Source organism: Sylvia atricapilla, chromosome 5 (assembly GCF_009819655.1).
Source record: "Sylvia atricapilla isolate bSylAtr1 chromosome 5, bSylAtr1.pri, whole genome shotgun sequence".
Lineage (NCBI taxonomy): Eukaryota > Metazoa > Chordata > Aves > Passeriformes > Sylviidae > Sylvia > Sylvia atricapilla.
Genome location: NC_089144.1, coordinates 22581320 through 22600324, shown reverse-complemented (window position 1 = coordinate 22600324; position 19005 = coordinate 22581320). Strand labels below are relative to the sequence as shown.

The following is a 19005-nucleotide window of genomic DNA, read 5'->3' as shown; positions in this document are numbered from 1 at the left end:
GGTCTTTCCCATCCCGTAACCTCCATTGGCTGCCACATGAGGGGCGCAAGATCCTTGGAGGCTGCTGTTCCTAAAACAATGACTTGGTTTAAACACGGAGCTCACAGCTCCTGCTGAGGGGGCTTTCATTGCTGCTGGCCTGTGGGTAAAAGCTTTAATTCTAATTCCCTGAGGGAGAGGGAAAGGATCCAGCACTTGCAGCAACTGATGGAGAAGGAATAAGAGCCTTCCCAGTGTTGCCTGGGATGGGGACAGGATGTAAGGAAACAGGGAAAGCCAGCTCAGAACAGAATTCCTGAGCATCCCTCACCCCAGAAGAGATGGTGTGTTTAATCTCAGTTAAGATTATGGCAGTGAGCTCCTACAACTTCTGTTCTCCCATCCCTTTTCCATCCTTCCCCTGTCCTGCCATCAGCAATTCCAGCTACTCACCCGGCAATGCTCCCAAATGTCCCAGACTAAGGACAGCAGGATTGTCTGTGCTGATGCCTCACTAGGAAAACAAAAAGGCTTAATAAAGCAGCTTCATTAATGCCTAATGAGCTGCTGCCTTCCCCACAAAGGAGGGCATCTCAGGCTGCTTCTTGCCTCACTCATGTCCATCCTTTCATACTCAACATTCCTGTGACAGCACTCCCTGGTTTTTATGCTGAAGGACATCTGATGGAACAGGGGAGGGGGGGAAGAGGCACCAGAGCCTCCTTGCCAGTGGTAATGGATCTGCCAGTATTTTGCTTTGGGGTTGTTTTTGTTTTTAAAGATAATAAATCAATTCAAGCCCCAACTTTGTCCTACCACATCCACCAGCATTTCCCTGCCTGGAGGGAGATGTCCCCAGCCTGTCCCACCCTAGGACAACACGAGGAACATCTCTGACCTTCTCTCAGGAGTCTGGTATGGACCTCAAAGCCAGGAGGACCAAGGACAGTCAGACAAGACCAGGCTGGAAATGAGCTGGAGCTTTGGGAAGGTCACAGAGAAAGCAGGAGCCCACAGCCACCCCTGGCTCCTCTGTGACAGAGGACAGGGAATGGTGGTCACAGAGAGGCCCAGACTCGTGACTGAGGCTCATTTAAAGAGAAACAAACTTATTTCTGATTTGTACAAAACTGCTTTAATGACAAAACAGCTGAAAATACCTTTTTGGTGCATTTCTGGTGCCATCAAACATCCCATGTGCAATTCGGGAGGATGAGGGATTTCTCAGGCACCTCCTCTCAGTGCAGCACATCCCCAGGGAGGGCTCTGTCCTCGAGACATGGAGAAATCCCCTTCAAGACCCTCCACTGAGGACAGTTTTCCTTCCAGCCACTCAAGTGCGAGCTGGAGATGCCTCCGTGACGTGCTCTGGCTTCGAGGCTCCCCATTTTGGGAGCAATTCTATTGCCACCACCCTTCCCATCCTTGAAGCTCCACAGGGGGAGCTCAGCAGCAGCAGGAGCTTCAGGAAACAGCGCTTCCAGACCGGAGCCAGCCCGGCCGAGTCCCTGAGACACTGGAAAAGGTGCTGATCCCAACGAGGGGGTTGGAGAAAAGGAGAATCCAAACTTCAGCAGCCACTGGGCGAGGGGGCGAAGAAATACACAGCCAGGAGGATGAAGTAAACCATCACCAGCACCGTGCCTGGGGCAGACAGAGAGAGGTAGATGGAGTTACTCCCTGGAGCAAGGAGGGACATGAGTTTAAAACTTTTTAAAGGGGGAAACGAGAGTGATCCCCCTTGGAGCTGCTGCAGGGAGAGATAGCTCCAAGATAGTCAGCAAAGACCCCAGGAGGGCTCAGGTCACCACACACCGAGAGCCCCAACAAGCTGATGAGCCCAGGGTTGGACCCAGGAGCTCCCCATCCCACATCCCAGGGAATACAGGGATACTCCAGGTCCCACAGCAGCCCTGTGGGAGGTGGTCACCTTGGAAATAGTCACATTTGCCATCCATGAAGATGTAGTTCATGAGCACCACGCTGAACATGCTGGCGTAGACGTGGAGGTCGCTGAAGACCAGCGTGAAGTTGGTTGGCTGCAACAAAGAGGGTTTGGGGTTTATGGCCAACCAGGACAACCCTGCCCTGACTCTGTGCGTCACCCCTCAAACCCCCTCTGCCACATGTCCCCAGGGTGGAGACAGCACCAGAAGACATCTGACTCCACTTCCCTGCACTGAGCAGAGGGCAGACACTGGGAAGGGCAGCTGTGTCCTTGCCACGTCCCTTGGACACTGTGTCTCCAGCCCTGCTGCAGGAGGGTCCTCCAAGGATGTCCTGGGACTACTCACGTAGAAGATGGTGAAGAGCACCAGGATGGGGATCTGGAGCATGCAGACCTGCACCGCAATGCAGTTCCCAATCTCGATGCTGGGGAGGAAGGACAACTTAGAGGCTGCCAAGCACCAGGTCTCTGGGTGAGAAAATCCCAAATCACAGAGCCCACCCCAGTTCTAATACCATTTTTTTGGTGGCTAAGTCTCCTTGAGGACAAGCTGACAGAATCTGACCCACCAGTGACTGGCAGCCCATCATGGGCACCAAGGCATGGTGATGGGACTAGGACAGGGCACCACCCCAAAACTCATCCTTGGAGCCATCTCACCTCAAGCTCAGATTGTTCTGCAGGGCAAACTGGATGCCATTGACAATCTCTGGCAGCTCAGGCACCATTGCCAGCACGGTGACACCGATGAAATACTGCAGGGAAGAGGTGACATCAGCCTGGGCCAACTGTGCAGGGCATCTCAGCATCTTTCCCCCATGGCTTTTGGGGGTCCAATTGCGGCCAGGGCAAGTCTGGAGAGCACATCTTGGTCCTTAGATACACCCACACCCAGCTCACCTGTGAGATGGTGGAGTTGGTGAGGATGGGGCTGATGTGCTCTGTGGCCAGGTCAGCACAGGCCGACATGCAGAGGGTGGAGAGCAGGAGGATGACCAGGGCCCGCCAGCGGGACCAGTGGACCACAGCACTGTGGTGGTGGCCAGGCACTGGGAAGAGAGCAGAGATGTGTGGGACACTCCAGAGCAGTGACAAGAGCCAGCCCTGCAGCCAGGACATTTGGGGACACTCACTGTGACAGTCACTGATGTGGATGTCGTAGATGTGCGTGTGGGTCTTGAGGGTGAAGAAGAGCCCGATGAGGTAGGCAGCAGGGAGCAGGATGGACACTGTGTACACCAGGGGTCTGTGGGACACAGGTGACACTGTCAGTGCCACCAGGGTCTGGCAAGAAGACCCCAGGGGACTTCCCCCAGGGATAAAGGAAATCATTGAGGTGGAGAGGGGCCCCGGGAGGGAACACAACTAAACCCAGGAGGTGCCACCCCGATGTGGGGACAGCCCTGTCCCCGCTGCAGTGGACACTCACTGGACGTGGCTGTAGTAGAGGGTGCCGTTGTTATCCATCTGCAGAGAGAGCATCTGTCAACAGGGGTACAGGGGACAAGGGACAGCCCCACTGCCACCACCCAGTAGGAGAGCCAGGGGGCTCAGAGCAGCCTTGATCCCAAATTTCCCCTGTTGGGGGGGTCCAGGTCCCCACTTACCAGGTCGAAGTGACAGTTGTGGCAGAGGTAGTGGCCCAGCGGATTCTGGGTGACGTTGTGGCACTCGCCACAGACCAGCTTCCCATACACCTTGGAGAAAAGCGTTGGGGCAAAGACACCTGCAGGGACAGGACATGGAGTAGGCACCCACCCTGATGGGATCCCCCCAGACATGGGGACGTAGCTGTCCCCAACTCACCTCCCACAGAGAGGAAGAGCAGGGCTGAGCTGACGCCCGCAGAACGGCTGTTGAACCGCTGCTCCTGGTGCCGGATGCCCCCAATCACCATGCACAGACCCTTGGGGAATGGACAAAAAACACCCACAAAAAAAAATCCCCTATCAGTGCTCTGCTCACAGCACTCTCCCAGCTCTCGATGCCACCCATCTCACCGGCACAAAGAGGACACAGCCCACCAGTGTCCCTGTCAACGCCGACTTCACCACCTCGGCATAGCAGCGGTTGCCCTCACGCGAGCCCTTGATGAGGGCAGTGATGTAGAAGGTGAGCTCAGTGATGGAGCCAAACGTGGCGTTCACCACCGCCCCCACTGCAAAGTTGCTCTGGGCTGAGATACTGGAGAGGAGGAAAAGGCTGTCAAGCATGGCTGGAGTGTCCCCATTTTGCCACCAAGTGTCTCCCATGACCACTAACCTGGCGATGGCCATGCCGATGTAGTAGGAGAGAGGCATGATGGAGAGCAGGGCCAAGGTGAACTTGACAGCAGAGCCAGTCAGGTGGTTGGGGCTGTCCACATAGCCCAGCACCAGTGTCACCAGCACTAGTGGCAGCAGGTCTGGGGCGGCCAGTCAAGGACACAACAGAGGGGGTGTGGATCTGGGATCACTCCCCACCCGCCCCACTCCAGCTCCCCCAAGGATACTGACAGCAAAGACGTTGATGCCGTCCACGGCGTATTTGTAGTAGTAGGGGTTGGCGGCACGGTAGCAGCAGAGAATCACCTCTCCCTCCAGAGGCACCTCTGTCTGCAGAGGGACAAGAGGGTCACCCCCAACCCAAAATCTCCCCTGGAGCGGGGTGTGGGACCCTCACCCTGCCCAGAGTCACCCACCATCTTCAGGCGCCGGATGAGCACCCGCTCCGGGGGCAGCAGCAGGACACGGGAGGTGGCACGGGCGCTCAGCTTGGCCACGGGGATGAGGATGATGAGGAGCCACGCGGTGACACACACGAGCCCGTGGGCTAGCGCCAGCACTGGGTAGCCCAGGCACAGCCACACCGCGGTGCTGGCATGGTGCTGTTAACAGGAGGCCGCCCTCAGGGATTGACCCCCAAAACACTGACCCCAAGGGAGGGAAGGTGCCCATGGGCACCTTCCCCACCGTGCTGGGGGCTCCCGGGGTGATGTCACTGGGTCCAGCATGGGGCTCACCCAGTATCCAGTGCCCACCCAGCACCGCAGGCGCCAGCGGAGTGGTGTGGGACCCCTGAGCAGGGCTGAGCTCTCTCCCACGCCGGCCTCGCACACCTGATGGGATTTGGGGACCTGGGGAGAGGGGGAATGTCAGGGTGTGCATAGGGCAACCCAAGACCCGCCCCCCCGGGGATTCCCAAGGCACCCATACCTCTACTTTCTGGATTACTTTGCCAAAGGGCCAGAGGAAATACCCAGCCAGGTCCCAGCAGAGCTGCCCTGTGAGGACATGACCATCAGTGTCTCTTCCAGCTACAGGCACATTCCATGGAGAAGCAACCCAGGAGACCCCAGCACCCATCGTTGCAGTTCTGAGGTCATCTAGCCCTCACATGGGGGTCCCAACTTTGGGCCAAACTCACCGTAAGGAGCCCCCATGACAGTGATGAACATCATGGCAGCGACAAGGATGTAGAGGAGCGAGAGCCACCAGCCAAAGAGCAGCAGGTAAAGGACATTCCCACATGTCAGCGTGGACCCTGCAGGAGGGAAGGCACCAGGTGGGAGCATTGTCACCTGCAGCTGCCTAAATCCACACTGCCACCACCCAGAATTGTCCCCAAAGCCACCCACCTCCAGAGCCTCGGATGACATTGAGGTCAGAGTAGAGCTCCTTGACAATCTCCGAGCGGTCCTCCCAGGGCCGCGCCGTCACATGGCTCTTCCATTTCTTGAAGCCAAACTGCAGAGAGAGGGAGGTTTTTTGAGGATGAGTGAAGAGGAAGAAAATTAATACCCATTACAGCCCTCCAGGAGCACCTGTGGGTGCCCCCACCCACCTTGTAGTTGTTGGAGAGTTTGTTGGCCTCCACAGCGTTCTCAGCCGTCAGGGTGGTTTTCACCACGCAGCTCTCGCACACCTCCTCTGAGTGCTGCTGGCAGCAGGACGAGGTGGACATGACTGTGGGTGACACACAGGGTCATAGCGGGACCTCCCAGGGCCCCATATCCAGCCCATCCCACAGACAACCTACCTGGGGGGACACGGGGACGGTGCAGGTGGCAGCCCAGGTCCCCTAGGTCGCCCTGCACGTTATTGATGGCAGCGCAGTGCCGGTCACAGAGGGAGCCCCGGCGGGGGCCGTCGCTGTCACCGCGGGAATCCGGGACCTTGGGACCATCTGCGGGAGCTGTTGGAGTCACACCTGGGCCACATCCCCATACCCTGCCCAGGCTCAGCGCCGCCAGGTGCTGCCGTGCTGGGCTGTCACCTTGGTCCCCAAACCCCGCAGGGAGGACACAGAGCTCCCAGGGTGGTAATCAGGGGATGCTCAGGAGCGGGGACCCCACCAGTGCCCTGTACACGGCGGGAAAATCCCGCTCGGTGCTCGGTGGGTGGGTCGGGAGGGGTGTGACCGATGGTGCCCAGGGATGGGGGACTCCCGGTTGTGCCCGCCCGGCCCGAAGATCCCCCGTCAGCTCACCGGGAGTGTCCTGCGCACAGCAGCGGCGGCGGCGGCCGGGCTCGGCGTCACTGGCCATGGCGAGAGCGGCAGACGCAGGCCCGGTGGTCCCGTCCTGCCCGGCCCGCCGGAATTTAACGGGCGGGGCCGGACATGCGCGCCCCCGGGAGCCGCCCCCATGCCGGCGGGAGGGGCCGGGCCGGGCCGCCCCCGCCGCCCGTGAGATGCACCTGCTAACGGCGCGGGAATAGGGGTGCGCGGAGACCACGGTGCGCGGTGTTTGGGGGTGCGCAGGTGAGAGGATGCAGAGATTGAGGGGTGCGGGGTGGAACGGGGTGCAGAGCTGGGTGTGCGGTGTTTTGGGGTGTAGAGAGAGCGGGGTCTGCGGTGTTTGGGGGTGCAGAGAGAGCGGGGTGCGCGGTACACGGGGATACACAGGTGAGAGGGTGCAGATACTGGGGTACCGGGGGACCAGGGGGCACACGGATATGGGGTGTGTGGACTATCGGTGTGCCCGGGAATTGGGGTGCACCGTGTATGGGGCTTGCACAGGGACAAGAATGAGCAAGATGTGAGGTGTGCCGTGTTTTGGGGTGCGTGGGGCTGTGGGGTGCAGAGTTAGGGCCTGCAGCAACAGGGTGTGTGATGTACTGGGGTACACGGGCAGCAGGGGGTTTGGAGTGTCGGGCACACAAGGAGGGGGTGCACGGGGAGCAGGGGCTGTGGTGCAGAGCGTGAGCAGGAATGGGGTGCACAGGAGGCACCAGGACTCCGGGGTCTGCCCTGGGAGGGGGGTGCAGAGTGCATTGGGATGTGTGATGTACTGGGCTACCCCACAGTGCACAGGGACTGATTGGGGTATGGGATATATTGGGGTACACAGAGAGTGGGGGTTGTGATGTATTGGGGTGTACAGGGAGCAGAGGGACCAAGTGTTGGGGTGCACAAAGTCTGGGATGTGTGAATGTTGCGGTTTTATATTTGTTAAATTTTGTTCATTAACTGGGAGATAGGATTTGGGGAGAAAAAGGTGAAATAGGCACAATTTAAAAGTAAAACCAGATTTTATTAATATACATTAAAGAAAAAAGAGAAAGATAAAAAAATGAGACATTCAAACACCTCCTCCCCCACCCCCCGACTGCTTACTTTTTTCTTTAATAGAGAGAATTATGATTTTTAGTTAGTTGTTACTATTTAAACATGATTTTACATTACTTTGGGAGAGGAGCCTCTCTAGAGTTATGGAGAACACGCTACAAGAAAAGGTCTGGTGGCTTTCAAGGCCACAGATCTGCAACTACTCAGAATTTTTGCAAATTTTGTGCGGTTTTACTTATATTACATTTTTAAGCTGTTCATGTGTTTTTGCACGTTTGGGGTATTGTTTTAAGAAGGCTTTTTAGTACAAACAGGGATTCTTTTTTATTTCTAAAATAATTTTTATTTCAACAGAAATAGAGACTGCTTTATTTTTTTTTTTTTTTTTTAGGAGCAGGGGACATACTTCATTCAAAATTTTTAATTAAAATCCATGTATATTAATATATACAACTCTTTGGTTAGAGCTTGCATTCCCCCAAGCAGTATTAGGATATTACAAAAACAGTTCATTTCTCCATACTTTATATTTAGAGAAGTTCAGTTAAAAATGTTTACTTCTTTATTTTATTTTTAATAGTCTTTTTCAGGTTTTTTATTGGCTTTGTCTTTTTATATTTTAAATTACCACCACAGAGAGGTATTGGGGTGTGTGATGCTTTGGGGTGCACAGGGACTGAGGGATGTGATCTCTTGGGGTGTGTGATGCTTTGGGGTGCACAGGGACTGGGATGTGTGAGCTGTTGGGGTGTGTGATGCTTTGGGGTGCACAGGGACTGGGATGTGTGAGCTGTTGGGGTGTGTGATGCTTTGGGGTGCACAGGGACTGGGATGTGTGAGCTGTTGGGGTGTGAGATGCTTTGGGGTGCACAGGGACTGGGATGTGTGAGCTGTTGGGGTGTACAAGGATCCATCTTTTGGGGGGGCTGTGTGGGAAGAGGCTGTGCAAGATCCTGGAAGCACAGAGGGATACAGGGTTCTGGGGACCCTAAAACCATGCAGGGTCCTGGGGCACCCAAGGGTGCCCTGTGGGATGGGCTCTTCCTGAGGATCCCCAGTTTTTGGTGAAAGAAGAGATTTCTGCAATTCAAGTTTTTAGAACATGAGACTAACAGAGCCTGTGGGGCTGTGCTGCCCTTTGAAGGGAGGAGTTTCGGGGTAAAACTCAGCTAAATCTGTATCTGGAACATTCCTCTTTGGTACATGGATGTTGTGATGCTGAATACAAGAAAAAACCCAAAAAGTGTCTGATAAAACAAACTCATTTAATACAAGAACTGAATGAGCCATTTTGTTACCAGTTCCTTGGAAAAACTCAGGTCCCCCAGGGAAGGGAGACACGGTCACCAAAACCAGGCAGTTCATACCAAAAAACAGCAAAGTTCCAAAAATTCCTCTTTCCTTCCCATCGTAAAAAATCCAGTACAATGATTCCACATGTTTTTGATTCTACATACACTTCTAAAATATTCATTTACCAGAATTTATAACAAATTCTCCCCCTTCCCCTCAGAGAAATTTGACAAATATTGATTGATTTGAAGCTTTTACCAAAAAAGGTACATTCCTAAAAACCTGGAGGTGTGTAGAGCCTGCTTTCCCACCAAGGTGCAGAAAGCTCCCAAATTAGGTGGTGACCAGTGAAAAAAGCTGAAGGAAAATTAAATTCAAAAGCAAGGGCAGAGGAGAGTTGGTGGCAGTGAAGGAACCTGGGCAGTTCAGAGCTCACAAAGTTCCCTGAGAAGGGAGAACACACTGGTTTTGTACAAAACAATGAAAATAAAAATTCAAAATATAAAGTAAAATTCTCCTTTGCTGAATTCAGCAAGACAAAAGTAGTTTTGTCCTTCCTTTTCAGCTGCAGGAGCTTCTTGAGGGGTCAGAAATCACGATTACACCAATAATCAGGAATAAAATTAATCAGTTTTTTATCATGCAGAAGAAAATGAAGCAAAACTGAATCTGAGCTTCCGGACTTGGAATTTCTTGGATCCTGAAGCTGTCCAAGTTGTTTTGTCCTTCCAGGTGCTCCCAGCCTTGGGGAGGCTGTTCCAGCTGCACCCTCCCAGGAGGGTTGGTTTGGTTTAGTCTGAGATCAGTGAGGCTCAGTTTAGACAGGACTGGTTGAGGGGAGGAGCAGGAAGGAGAACTCCTGCCTGGAGTTCATTCAAAGGAGTATTTCCACGGTGAAATATTCTATGTAAGGCCTTGACAAAATCCACATGGGAATTACAGGCACATCCTCCCTCTGTCCACAAAGCTGAGCTTTAATTCTCCTGTTTTGTAGGCAAATCCATGTTTAGGTCAGAGTTCATCCCTCAGAGCAGCCTCTGGAGCTGTGTCCCATTATTCCCCAAAGATCCACAGGACGTTGACTCCTGATAAACCCAAATTTACACGCCTGCAAAACCCAAAGGGATCAGAATTAGCCATTTTAATTAAAAATCTGCTGTTATTTTGACTTTATCACCGTTAATTATCAGCCCACTGTGGTGGTTTCGGTCTGACACCATTCCTGTCTCGTTCCCATGGGATACCTACCCCAACATCCCAGATTCCTTTGTCTTTATGATGTACAGGAACATCAGCAAGGTGTGGAACATGTTGTTCCTGCCCTGGAGCCACAGAAAGAGACAAGGATTTAGAAATCAAAACAATTAAAAATCTCAGAACTTCCCTAGTTTGGAACTTCCCCTTGGTTTGGGGGAGGCCTTAAGGGGTGACATCACCCACCAGGGATCATGATTTGGGGTTTTACAATTAATTGGCAGAAAATTAATAAGAGGAAGCTCCTGCTTAGGAACTCCTGGATCCTCAACAGACACCACAGGTAGTATCCAGCAGCAGAGTAAGTACCACTTGCTGGGCAAAGACCAAGCTGGACCAGCCTCTGTGTAAATGGATAAAAAAATGTGTCTAGGACTTAAAAAGACCCCAGATCAGCCCTGGAAATGATTCCTGAGGGCAGGAGGAGAACAAACCCCTGTACCTTGGGCAGGCTGTAGACGTTGCACTCGTAGATCAGCTCGTAGTGGGGTGGGTTGATGCTGCTCTGGTAGATGCAGAACACGTTTTCATTTGAAGTGTCTGAATTAAAGATTAATTTAAAAAAACAGATTTCAGAGGTGTTAATTTCAGAGCTGCTGATTTCAGAGGTGTTGATTTTAGAGGAAAAGAGCAGCTCCAGGCCAGCCCAGTACCTGGTTTATCTGGAGTCTGGATGAAGTGTTGGGAAGTGAAGGTTTTGCCATCGGGATATTTGGGGTGAGGAGGGAGCCTAGAGTCCAGGTAAGTGCAGAACACGTGCATCAGGATCTGGGCAAACACAACCAAATCTCACTGGAATGGCCCCAAAACCCAACAGCTTCCTCCCTCAGGAGTTAATAATCTGTTAATGATCCCCTGGTCTTTGATAATCTGTGGTTACAATGCTGGTTTGACCCCAGGTTTAGGAGCAGTTTCATGCCTAAATCACCCATTTCAGATTTGGGTGAGAAGAGCAGGAGATCAAAAACTGCTCTGCCCACCCCAACCCCAGCAAGGAAACTTCTCCCCATGAAAATCACTGGAAAAGTCTGAGCTGAGCCTTAGGACTGCCATAATTGTGAAATAAAATCTTAGGATGAGCATCCAGAAAACAAGGGGGCAGCCTGAGGGTTGTTTCAACGCTTTCTGGAGAGTTCTCAATGTTTTCTGTGGGTAACATCAGCAGATTGGCTGTGATCTGGTGCTTTCTGTGCTCAACAGGAGCTGTTTGACAGGGAAAATGGAAGATTTGCTGGAAAAAATGCCACACATCTTAAAAAATCTGGGAGATGCACCTTGGAGCTCACAGCATTGTATTATCCACAATTAACAAAAATGTGAAATTGTCTGTTTGAGGTGTTTTTTACTAATTGTCTTAAATTAATATCAAACCTTCCTTATTTAAAAACAGCATTTTTGAGCTGTTCTTGCTTATCAGGACTCAGAACTGCTTCGGAGCTGGACAATTCCAAATATTTAACCACATTCCCAACCAGAAAATCAAATCCTATTTCAAGGTTAATTTTTTGCTTCCAGCAATGAAATCTAATTACGCAGCAGAAAAGCTGCAAAGCTCCGATTTTCCGATGTTCTTCAAACACTTCCTTGGCTGCTCCCTTCAAACCCTCTCTCCTCCTCAAATCTCAAAATGCAAGCCCTGGGATCCAGGTGTCCCTGGAAACTCACCGAGGAGTCAGTGGGAAGATCCGTGTCCCATTTCCGACCCTTGAAATCCCCTCCTCCGTTCCAGCGGAAGGAGCTCATGCATCCTCCCTGGGAAAGCTCTGGAATAAACAACAACACGGATTCACTTCCTGGGGGCTGCAAATGTGTCTAAACTAAGGGGGGTTGTGGGGTAGAAAATGGGCAAGAATTCTGAAGGTTGATAGGGAAGGTATTGCTAAAAGGAGTAAAGTTACAGGATGGTTTTTGTTCAAAGATAATGGAAGAAAATTCAATCCTTTTGGATTGGGAGCAGGCAAGAGGAAATCATGGGATGTTTGGATTGGAAGGAAACTGAAGGGTCAAGGACACCTCCCACTATCCCAGGGCTGCTCCAAGCCTTTTCCAACACAATTCCAGGGATCCAAGGACAGCTCCTCAGGGATACAGAACCAATAAATTCACCGTAGCATGGAAATATTTGTCATCAGAACACCACGAACCTCTGATCCTTTCCACCAGATATTCCTGGTTTGGGGTGAGATCCAAGTACTGCACCAGAGCGTTGAGGGTGGGGATGAGAGGAGCTTTCACCAGGGCTGCCTGTTTGAGGCTGCTGATGCTGGCTTCTGCAACACAGGACACTCAGCCCGGGGCTGGGAACATTTGATCCCTCACACCAGCCCCCAAACCGCAGCTCGGTTATTACAAAGTAGCACAAATCCCCTTCACGGCAGCCACAAGGAACCAGCAGGAGCACCACAGAGAAACAAAGTGAAAATAAAAGCAGAAGCTCCCGGGTTTTTTAAGCACTTCGCAACAGTAGCTTTTGAGGAAATACTCTAAGAATGACCCCAAAAGAAAAATTTAATTAAATGCAGCACATCAAATTCACTTCTCAGTTAATTTGAAACAACAGAAGAAGCTGCCGCAGAATCCTAATTCTGAAAAACACTTAATTTTAAAACTTACTTTTAAGAACTTTTAAAAACCCAGCTCTTTGAGGCAAGGAGTGATTTGAAGGAAGAACTTGGGAAAGAACACAGCAGTGGGAGACAGACTTTTGGGAGACACTGAGAATTTACAGCACCTCTGTCTTTGAAATGCTTTCTGACCGATTAATAATCAATTATTATTAATGATAATTAGAGCCATAAAATTAAATTTATGGGGAAAAAAAAGAAGAAGCATTTAAGAATTTTACCCAAGTGTCGAAGCATTGGCATTTATAGAAGTACTATGGAAAAACCTTCCCGGTTTAATGAAATGCAGGAGGTGGAACACAGACAACACCAAAACAGAGCAGAAATGGAACAAAATTGTTTCCCAGACCTAATTTATCTGACACCCATTCCAAGGGAATTCCCAAGCTGCTGATCCTACCTCCAATCTGCAGTTCTGGACAGCCCATCCTCCTCAGCTGAGTGCTCACAGATTCCATCTCTTCCACAAGTGGCACCAGGATGGTGTCATTGATCCACTAGGAAGGGAAAAGGGGAAAATTCAAGCTCAGAAGCAACAAGAATGTTAAATAAACCCCTCAGATTGCATCCTACAAACATCCCCACCATGACCAAAAAGCAGTTTAACAAACCCTGAAGCAAATCAAGGAGAGAAATAATTTAATTAAATTATCAAGCCAGGCAGAATTTAAATGACCCTTTAACAGCTTCTGGAAAGGCAGAAAATTTAATGCATAGGAGCTGGGAAAACCCATCTGGATCAGGTGAAGCTTCTCTGGACAATGAGGAAATGGGATTATGAACCCCAGCCCTAAAGGGATGGATCCAGTCCTTCTCCTGTTTGCTTCAGGATATCGGGGAGATGATAAATTTGTGGGATTTGTGTGTGATAGACCACCCCAACCTTCAGACAGGAACTGCAACCCTTCCCATCTCAGGCACAGAGGACATGGAGGAATCTTCCCACTCCACTTGGAATTTCTCAGAGAGGGACTCACATTCCTGAATTTTGCTGTCCAGGAATCCATGTGATCCAGGAGCTGTCGGTTCATTGTCACCCGTGCCCAGACCTATGGAAAGGTTTGTTAAATCCATATGAAAACCTCACAGAACCCAGAGTTTTTAGGGGCTGTGACAATTCCTGCTGTTTGCAAAAGAAAGGAGTTGGCTGAACGCTGAAGGACTTCTTTACCCCCACATTCCTGACCCAGCTCAAATCCAAGCCTTTGCACAAAGATACATTTTAACATCCCATTTCTCCCTTTTGAACTTTTATTTGTCTGTGGGATTTACCTCTTCTGCAGCCTGTTTGGAGCTGAGATCAGCTTCATCCTTGTGTGCAGAAGGAGCCTGGGACCTGCAGGCCAACTGGTACTGGAACTTCCTCAGGATCTGTGCGTGGTCTGCCATAGAGCGGCTGTAGTTCCAGAACGTTGGGCTGCTGGAGGGAGAGCTGGAATCTGAGCTTCCTGAAAGGATTCATTCATTAAAGAGTGAAGTTTAATTATTGCCAAAGTAATTCTGGAACAAACAGCACAGGGACAACAGGTCACTGTCAAGTGAATACACTGGATTCACCCTTATCTCGATTGTCCCAATCCAGGAGAAAAACGTACTGGGTGTAGTTCACCCCCTTTTATCCTTATCTTGATTGTCCCAATCCAGGAGAAAAATTTAGTGGATTCAGCCCCTTTATCTGGATAAATCCCCCTCTTATCAAGGTGATCTTATCTCAGTCCATTACAGCCAACAATTGCTACAGTGATAATCCATCAGCATTCCCATGCTTAGATGCTGTTCCAAGGATTAACTGGAGGAAAACTGCCTGAAGGAGAAATAATGGGGCTCTACTTCACACCCCATTCCTCGCTAGGAGCAAGTCCAAGCTCACAGGTGATCCATAAAAGGCCTTTTTACCGGTACTTCTCCCATCACAAAAGCTTTTTTTGGATAAAATGAACACCTTTTCCCACCAAATCCCCCAATTTACCTAACTGAACTCGGTGCTGTTTCTCCTCCTCGTTCCTCAGGAAGGTGTCCAGGGATTTGACATCTGTTATGCAGTCATCTTTGTAGGTGGAATTGTTGTACAGGATGGGGGAGAATCGGTAGTGAGGCCTTATCCCAGCGCTGTCCACAGCTCCCACACTCATGGAATAGGGAGATCCATTGGGAGAATGGCTGAAGCTGGAAACCTTGGGAGAAAACAACAAAAATGTAATTTTTTTTTTTCCAATCCCAAAACTCAAGCTTTGCCTTTAAGATGTGCCCTGGTCATTACCTTACTGTAGCTGCTGCTGGGTGAGTAAGTGACAGAGGTGCTGTGAGAAGGGCTGGCCCCTGCCAGAGCCTGGAGCTGGGGGCTGTATCCACTGAGGCAGCTCCCAGAGAACTTGGGGCTGGCGCTGGGAGAGCGGGAAGGGCTGTAGCTCAGCACACACTGGCCCTGGATGGGCGGGGACGGGGTCAGGGACAGCACCCTCTTGGCTGCTGCCTCCCTGGGAGGGGTGATCTGTACAGCTGCGAGGGAAGCACAAGCAGGGTTAGAAGTGGGGAATGTCTATAAACACACAGCTGTGATGTTTAAAGCGGTTCTAGAGAGGGTAAAAGGGAAATTGAAAATCCGGTCCCTACTGAACTCAGATAAAACTGAGACATGTGATCCCAGCTCAGAATAAACCCTACAGAGGGGCTTCTCTAATATTCCATCAGCTCCTCCACCTGCCCACTGTTCTCATCTTTACCACATTAATTTATGTCTCAATTATCTAAGACACAAATTAATTCCACCTCAAATGGCCCCAAACTAAACCACAGCAATGAGGGACAAAATCGAGCCCAACTCCTGGTCCTGCACAACCCCAAACTCCCAGCTCAGTTTACAGCTCTTGTCAGAGGAGAGAATTCAGAATAAATAACCCAGAGCAGGAAAAAACAACAAAAAGACCACAAAAAAGATTAAGAAGAGGGTTTATTCCCCACCTGCCTTGCGCAGCCAGCCCATGATCTGCTGGCTGGGACTGGTGACCAAGCTGGTTGGTGCTGCTGTGTAGGTGAAGTACCTCCAGAAATCAAACAGAGCATTGAGGCTGAACAGGGCTGCCAGGGCAAATTCTGCAAGAAACACACGAGTTCCTGTTTGAGCAAAACTTACATTATTTGCAAAACCAGGCTATGTCCATTAAAAAAAGCTCATTATTAGTGCTGCCAGTTTGGGGAAGAATCTCAGATTTCTTCATTTTCTTAGGCAAAAACCACGGGAGATAAATGTTCCTCAGTGCTGAAATTCATTTATACATTTTCAAGTTTAATTTTTAAAATGGGATTGTTATTTTCCAAAAAGCAGACCTCATGATTCTTGCTTCTTTCCAACCTGTTTGATAGAGCTTAGAGTCTCCTCATCTGAAACCAACTTGAATTGTTGTAAAACACCCAGAGCACAACACAGCAGGAAAATAAATCTTTCTAAAGCCTTAATCTACACATAAAGAAAGATTTCGTGCATTAAATAAATCCTTCCTGCCCTTTTACTATAGAGAAAAAGCTGTTAGCACTCCTTATTTGCCACTAAAATGATTGAATTTCAGCAGTTTTCAAGGAAGATCGCAGAAAGCAAAACAAAAGTTTTGGTTTAAAATTCAAACAGAAAAAAAAATCTGCCTTAAAAACGACTTCCCAGCAATAAAAATGAGTAAAAAACAATCCTGAAATTTGATTGAAATGCTGCAACGACTCACCAATGTACCAGAGTGGAAAGCAGCTGATGTTGTAATATGTGCTTAGGAGTTTCCCAGTCCTGAAAAGCAACACAAGAAGGGAGAATTTAGCAGAAATTCCATCTTGGGGGATATTTAAGGCTCCACACAGTGGAATCTTTGTTGGTTTGAATCAGCTGGAACAATTAACTCACATTTCAGTGTAGATCATGCCTGCTACAGATATGTTGAGGAGTCCCCAGGCCAGCACCACCTTCCTGGTCTCAGCCTGTTTCCTCATCTTCACAGCCAGGTCGATGAGGGAAGTGTCTGGACTCTTATTCGGTGTCATTGTCTGTGAGAACACAGGGAAAAGGCAAAACCTGTAAATTTTTACTCAGCAGGAAGATTCTCAGCCAGGTTATTGAGGAACAGTGTCCATCTTCTCCCTTGTTTTTGAATAATAATAATACCCTTCAAAAGGAGGAGGGAATGCTCCCGCCTCCTCCAGGCAAGACCAATGTTTTTACCCAAAATTCTCACTCATTTCAGTACGTAACAGAGTATTTTCTGTCACATGAAACCCACAGATTTTATTTTCCACTTTATGCTCAGTAACAACTTATGTGAAGGAAATTAAATCTGTCACAGGCAGGCATCCTCACATCTCCCCCCAGACCTCGAGATCCCATCCCCAAACTTCTCCTCTCCCCTCCTCCAAACTTCACCTTTCCCCAACCCCAAAGCTCTCCTCTCCCTTACCACAAACCTCTTCGATCCTCACCACGAACCTCTCTGATCCCCCTCCCCAAATTTAACCTCTCCCGTTTCTCAACCTTCCCCTCCTTCGCCGCTCCAAACCTCTGCTCCTCCCAATCCGCAAACCTCCCTTCTCCCACTCTTCACATTTCATCTCTCCAGATCTCCCCGTTCTCCTCCTCAAACCTCTCCGGTCCCCCTCCTAGAACCTACCCGTCCTCCTCCCAAACCTCGGCTCTCCCCGTCTACCCAGATGTCACCTCACCTCTGCCCCGATCTGTACCGCTCTCCCCTCAAGCCGGGCAGTTTTTGCCCCTTTACCCGCCCGGGGCTCTCGGCTCCCCTCACGCCGCCGCGGCCTCGCGCTCTCTGCGCCTGCGCGGGCGCGCGCGACGCGTCACCGGCGGCGCCGGGGGCGGGGCCAGGGGGGCGCGCGCTCGCGGGCAGGTTTTGGCGGGAAGGGCGTGAGGGGACCGCCATATTGGGGGGGGGGGGGGGGAAAGAGCCCTCGCAATATTTCGCTCCTTTTTTTTTTTTTTTTTTTTTTAACTTGTCTTTATAGTTAAATTGTTTAATTATTGTTGTTGTCATAAATGAAAAGCTAGAATTAGCAATGCATAAGGCAATATAGCCAATTCCTTGATTTGTTCGATAGAAGAGTGAGCAATTAAAGCGCCGGGTGCGCGGGGGTCACCGCCCCAAGCAACGCGCAGATTCAGCTCTCGAGCGATGGTCTTCTTATAGCATTCTTGGCACTTCCCCAAGTTTTTAGTGATTTTCTGCTTGCCTTTCTTCATAATCAGCAGTTGCAGTTTTTGAAGGTTTGTTGGGGAGGTGGTCCGAGATGGTCTTCTGATGTCTCTCCAGCACTCCCCCACCCACCCCCCACCCCGGCCATTTTTCTTTTAAAATATCTTTTTCCACTAGCGTTATTTTTGGTTCTATAGTTTGGTTAACAAGCTTATACATTTCTGTTAGTCAGGAAACATTTTTCAAATCTCCTTTTAGTCATTAGACAACCCAAAGCAAGCAGGGCCCCAACACCTGTGTACGTGAGTCCCCTCTCTGAGTTACAAAACCACAAAAAATCAAAATGTTTCAAAATATCTCTGCAAAGCCTGTCAATTCATGTTAGTCTCAGTTCCCCTTCTAATGACTACAAATTCTTCTATACTTATACTAAGGATAGTTTAAAACATATACAAGGAAATCAAACGATTACAACTTTGTTGTTAAAAAAAAAATTGTTAGCTAAAAAGCTACTGTTATACAGCTGTCCTGTTAAACCCCACTTCCATGCCTTACTTAGCTGATATAAAACTCTGTTTTATAATACTCCTGTGGTCTCTGTCCACATTGCCTGCAGACACACATGACATTTGATTGATACAGATTACAACCAGATTGCTCACATTGTTAAAAATGTTATAAATACATATTATAATATTGGCTTTTTGCAGCTATTAACGTAAATACTGTGTCTATAATGTTAAAATCACTGTATGAATATAGCTTTCATTTCTGCTCTTAACAAAACTTAAAAATAATAGTGAGATAATAGTTATGCTTGCAATTAAACCATCTACTTAGTTAAAACAACATCCAGTAAACATCTAATAAAAACCCTACTGCTAACATACTAAATATCAGCACCTGCTATCTGTAAAAAGTACAAAACAAAGCCCAAACTAAAAGTGATTTAAAAAATATACCAAAAGAAATAAACACTCATAGTCTATAAAACGGCAGGTAACAATAGTTTTAAAATAGGGACATTCATAATCCTTAGGGGTTTTATCCTTGTCTTATTTTCCTCTAATTTTTGGTTACTCCGATATCCTTGAAGTGCTATAAATTTAAGATCTCACATGCCCGCTCTTCAAATTCTTTGGGTCTGTTCATTGACATTTGCCAGGGTTAGATTTAA

General features: G+C 49.4%; 2 protein-coding genes across 2 annotated transcripts; both read right to left on the bottom strand.

Moving 5' to 3' along the window:
* Positions 1-1500: 1500 nt before the first annotated feature.
* Positions 1501-6553, bottom strand: LOC136361180 (uncharacterized). The gene is given in 21 exon segments (XM_066318908.1): positions 1501-1623; positions 1910-2018; positions 2274-2352; positions 2588-2682; positions 2828-2976; positions 3061-3173; positions 3357-3394; positions 3535-3653; positions 3734-3833; positions 3928-4111; positions 4190-4331; positions 4419-4521; positions 4608-4793; positions 4929-5042; positions 5122-5189; positions 5333-5449; positions 5544-5652; positions 5750-5871; positions 5945-6091; positions 6395-6487; positions 6490-6553. Coding segments are annotated over 21 exon segments (2325 nt in total). The 3' UTR covers positions 1501-1549.
* A 2165-nt stretch (positions 6554-8718) lies between these two features.
* On the bottom strand, positions 8719-17443 carry TMEM209 (transmembrane protein 209). Its single transcript, XM_066318901.1, has 15 exons — positions 17344-17443; positions 16535-16674; positions 16362-16420; positions 15607-15738; positions 14906-15144; positions 14615-14819; positions 13918-14093; positions 13623-13694; positions 13046-13142; positions 12166-12291; positions 11687-11784; positions 10675-10789; positions 10464-10561; positions 10016-10089; positions 8719-9875 (listed from the first exon to the last, which is right to left on the bottom strand). The coding sequence occupies exons 2-15, from the start codon at positions 16669-16671 to the stop codon at positions 9821-9823; spliced, it is 1683 nt and encodes a 560-aa protein (XP_066174998.1). The 5' UTR covers positions 16672-16674; positions 17344-17443; the 3' UTR covers positions 8719-9820.
* Between the last annotated feature and the right edge of the window lie 1562 nt (positions 17444-19005).

What these genes read in the sequence shown, in the direction of transcription:
- TMEM209 (XM_066318901.1), bottom strand. Translation starts at nt 16,671, where the DNA reads ATGACACCGAATAAGAGTCCAGACACTTCCCTCATCGACCTGGCTGTG. An exon ending in CCAAACAGGCTGCAGAAGAG is followed by an intron (nt 13,695 to 13,917) that starts GTAAATCCCACA and finishes ACCTTTCCATAG; the next exon opens with GTCTGGGCACGGGTGACAAT. An exon ending in CCAGACTCCAGATAAACCAG is followed by an intron (nt 10,562 to 10,674) that starts GTACTGGGCTGG and finishes TCTTTAATTCAG; the next exon opens with ACACTTCAAATGAAAACGTG.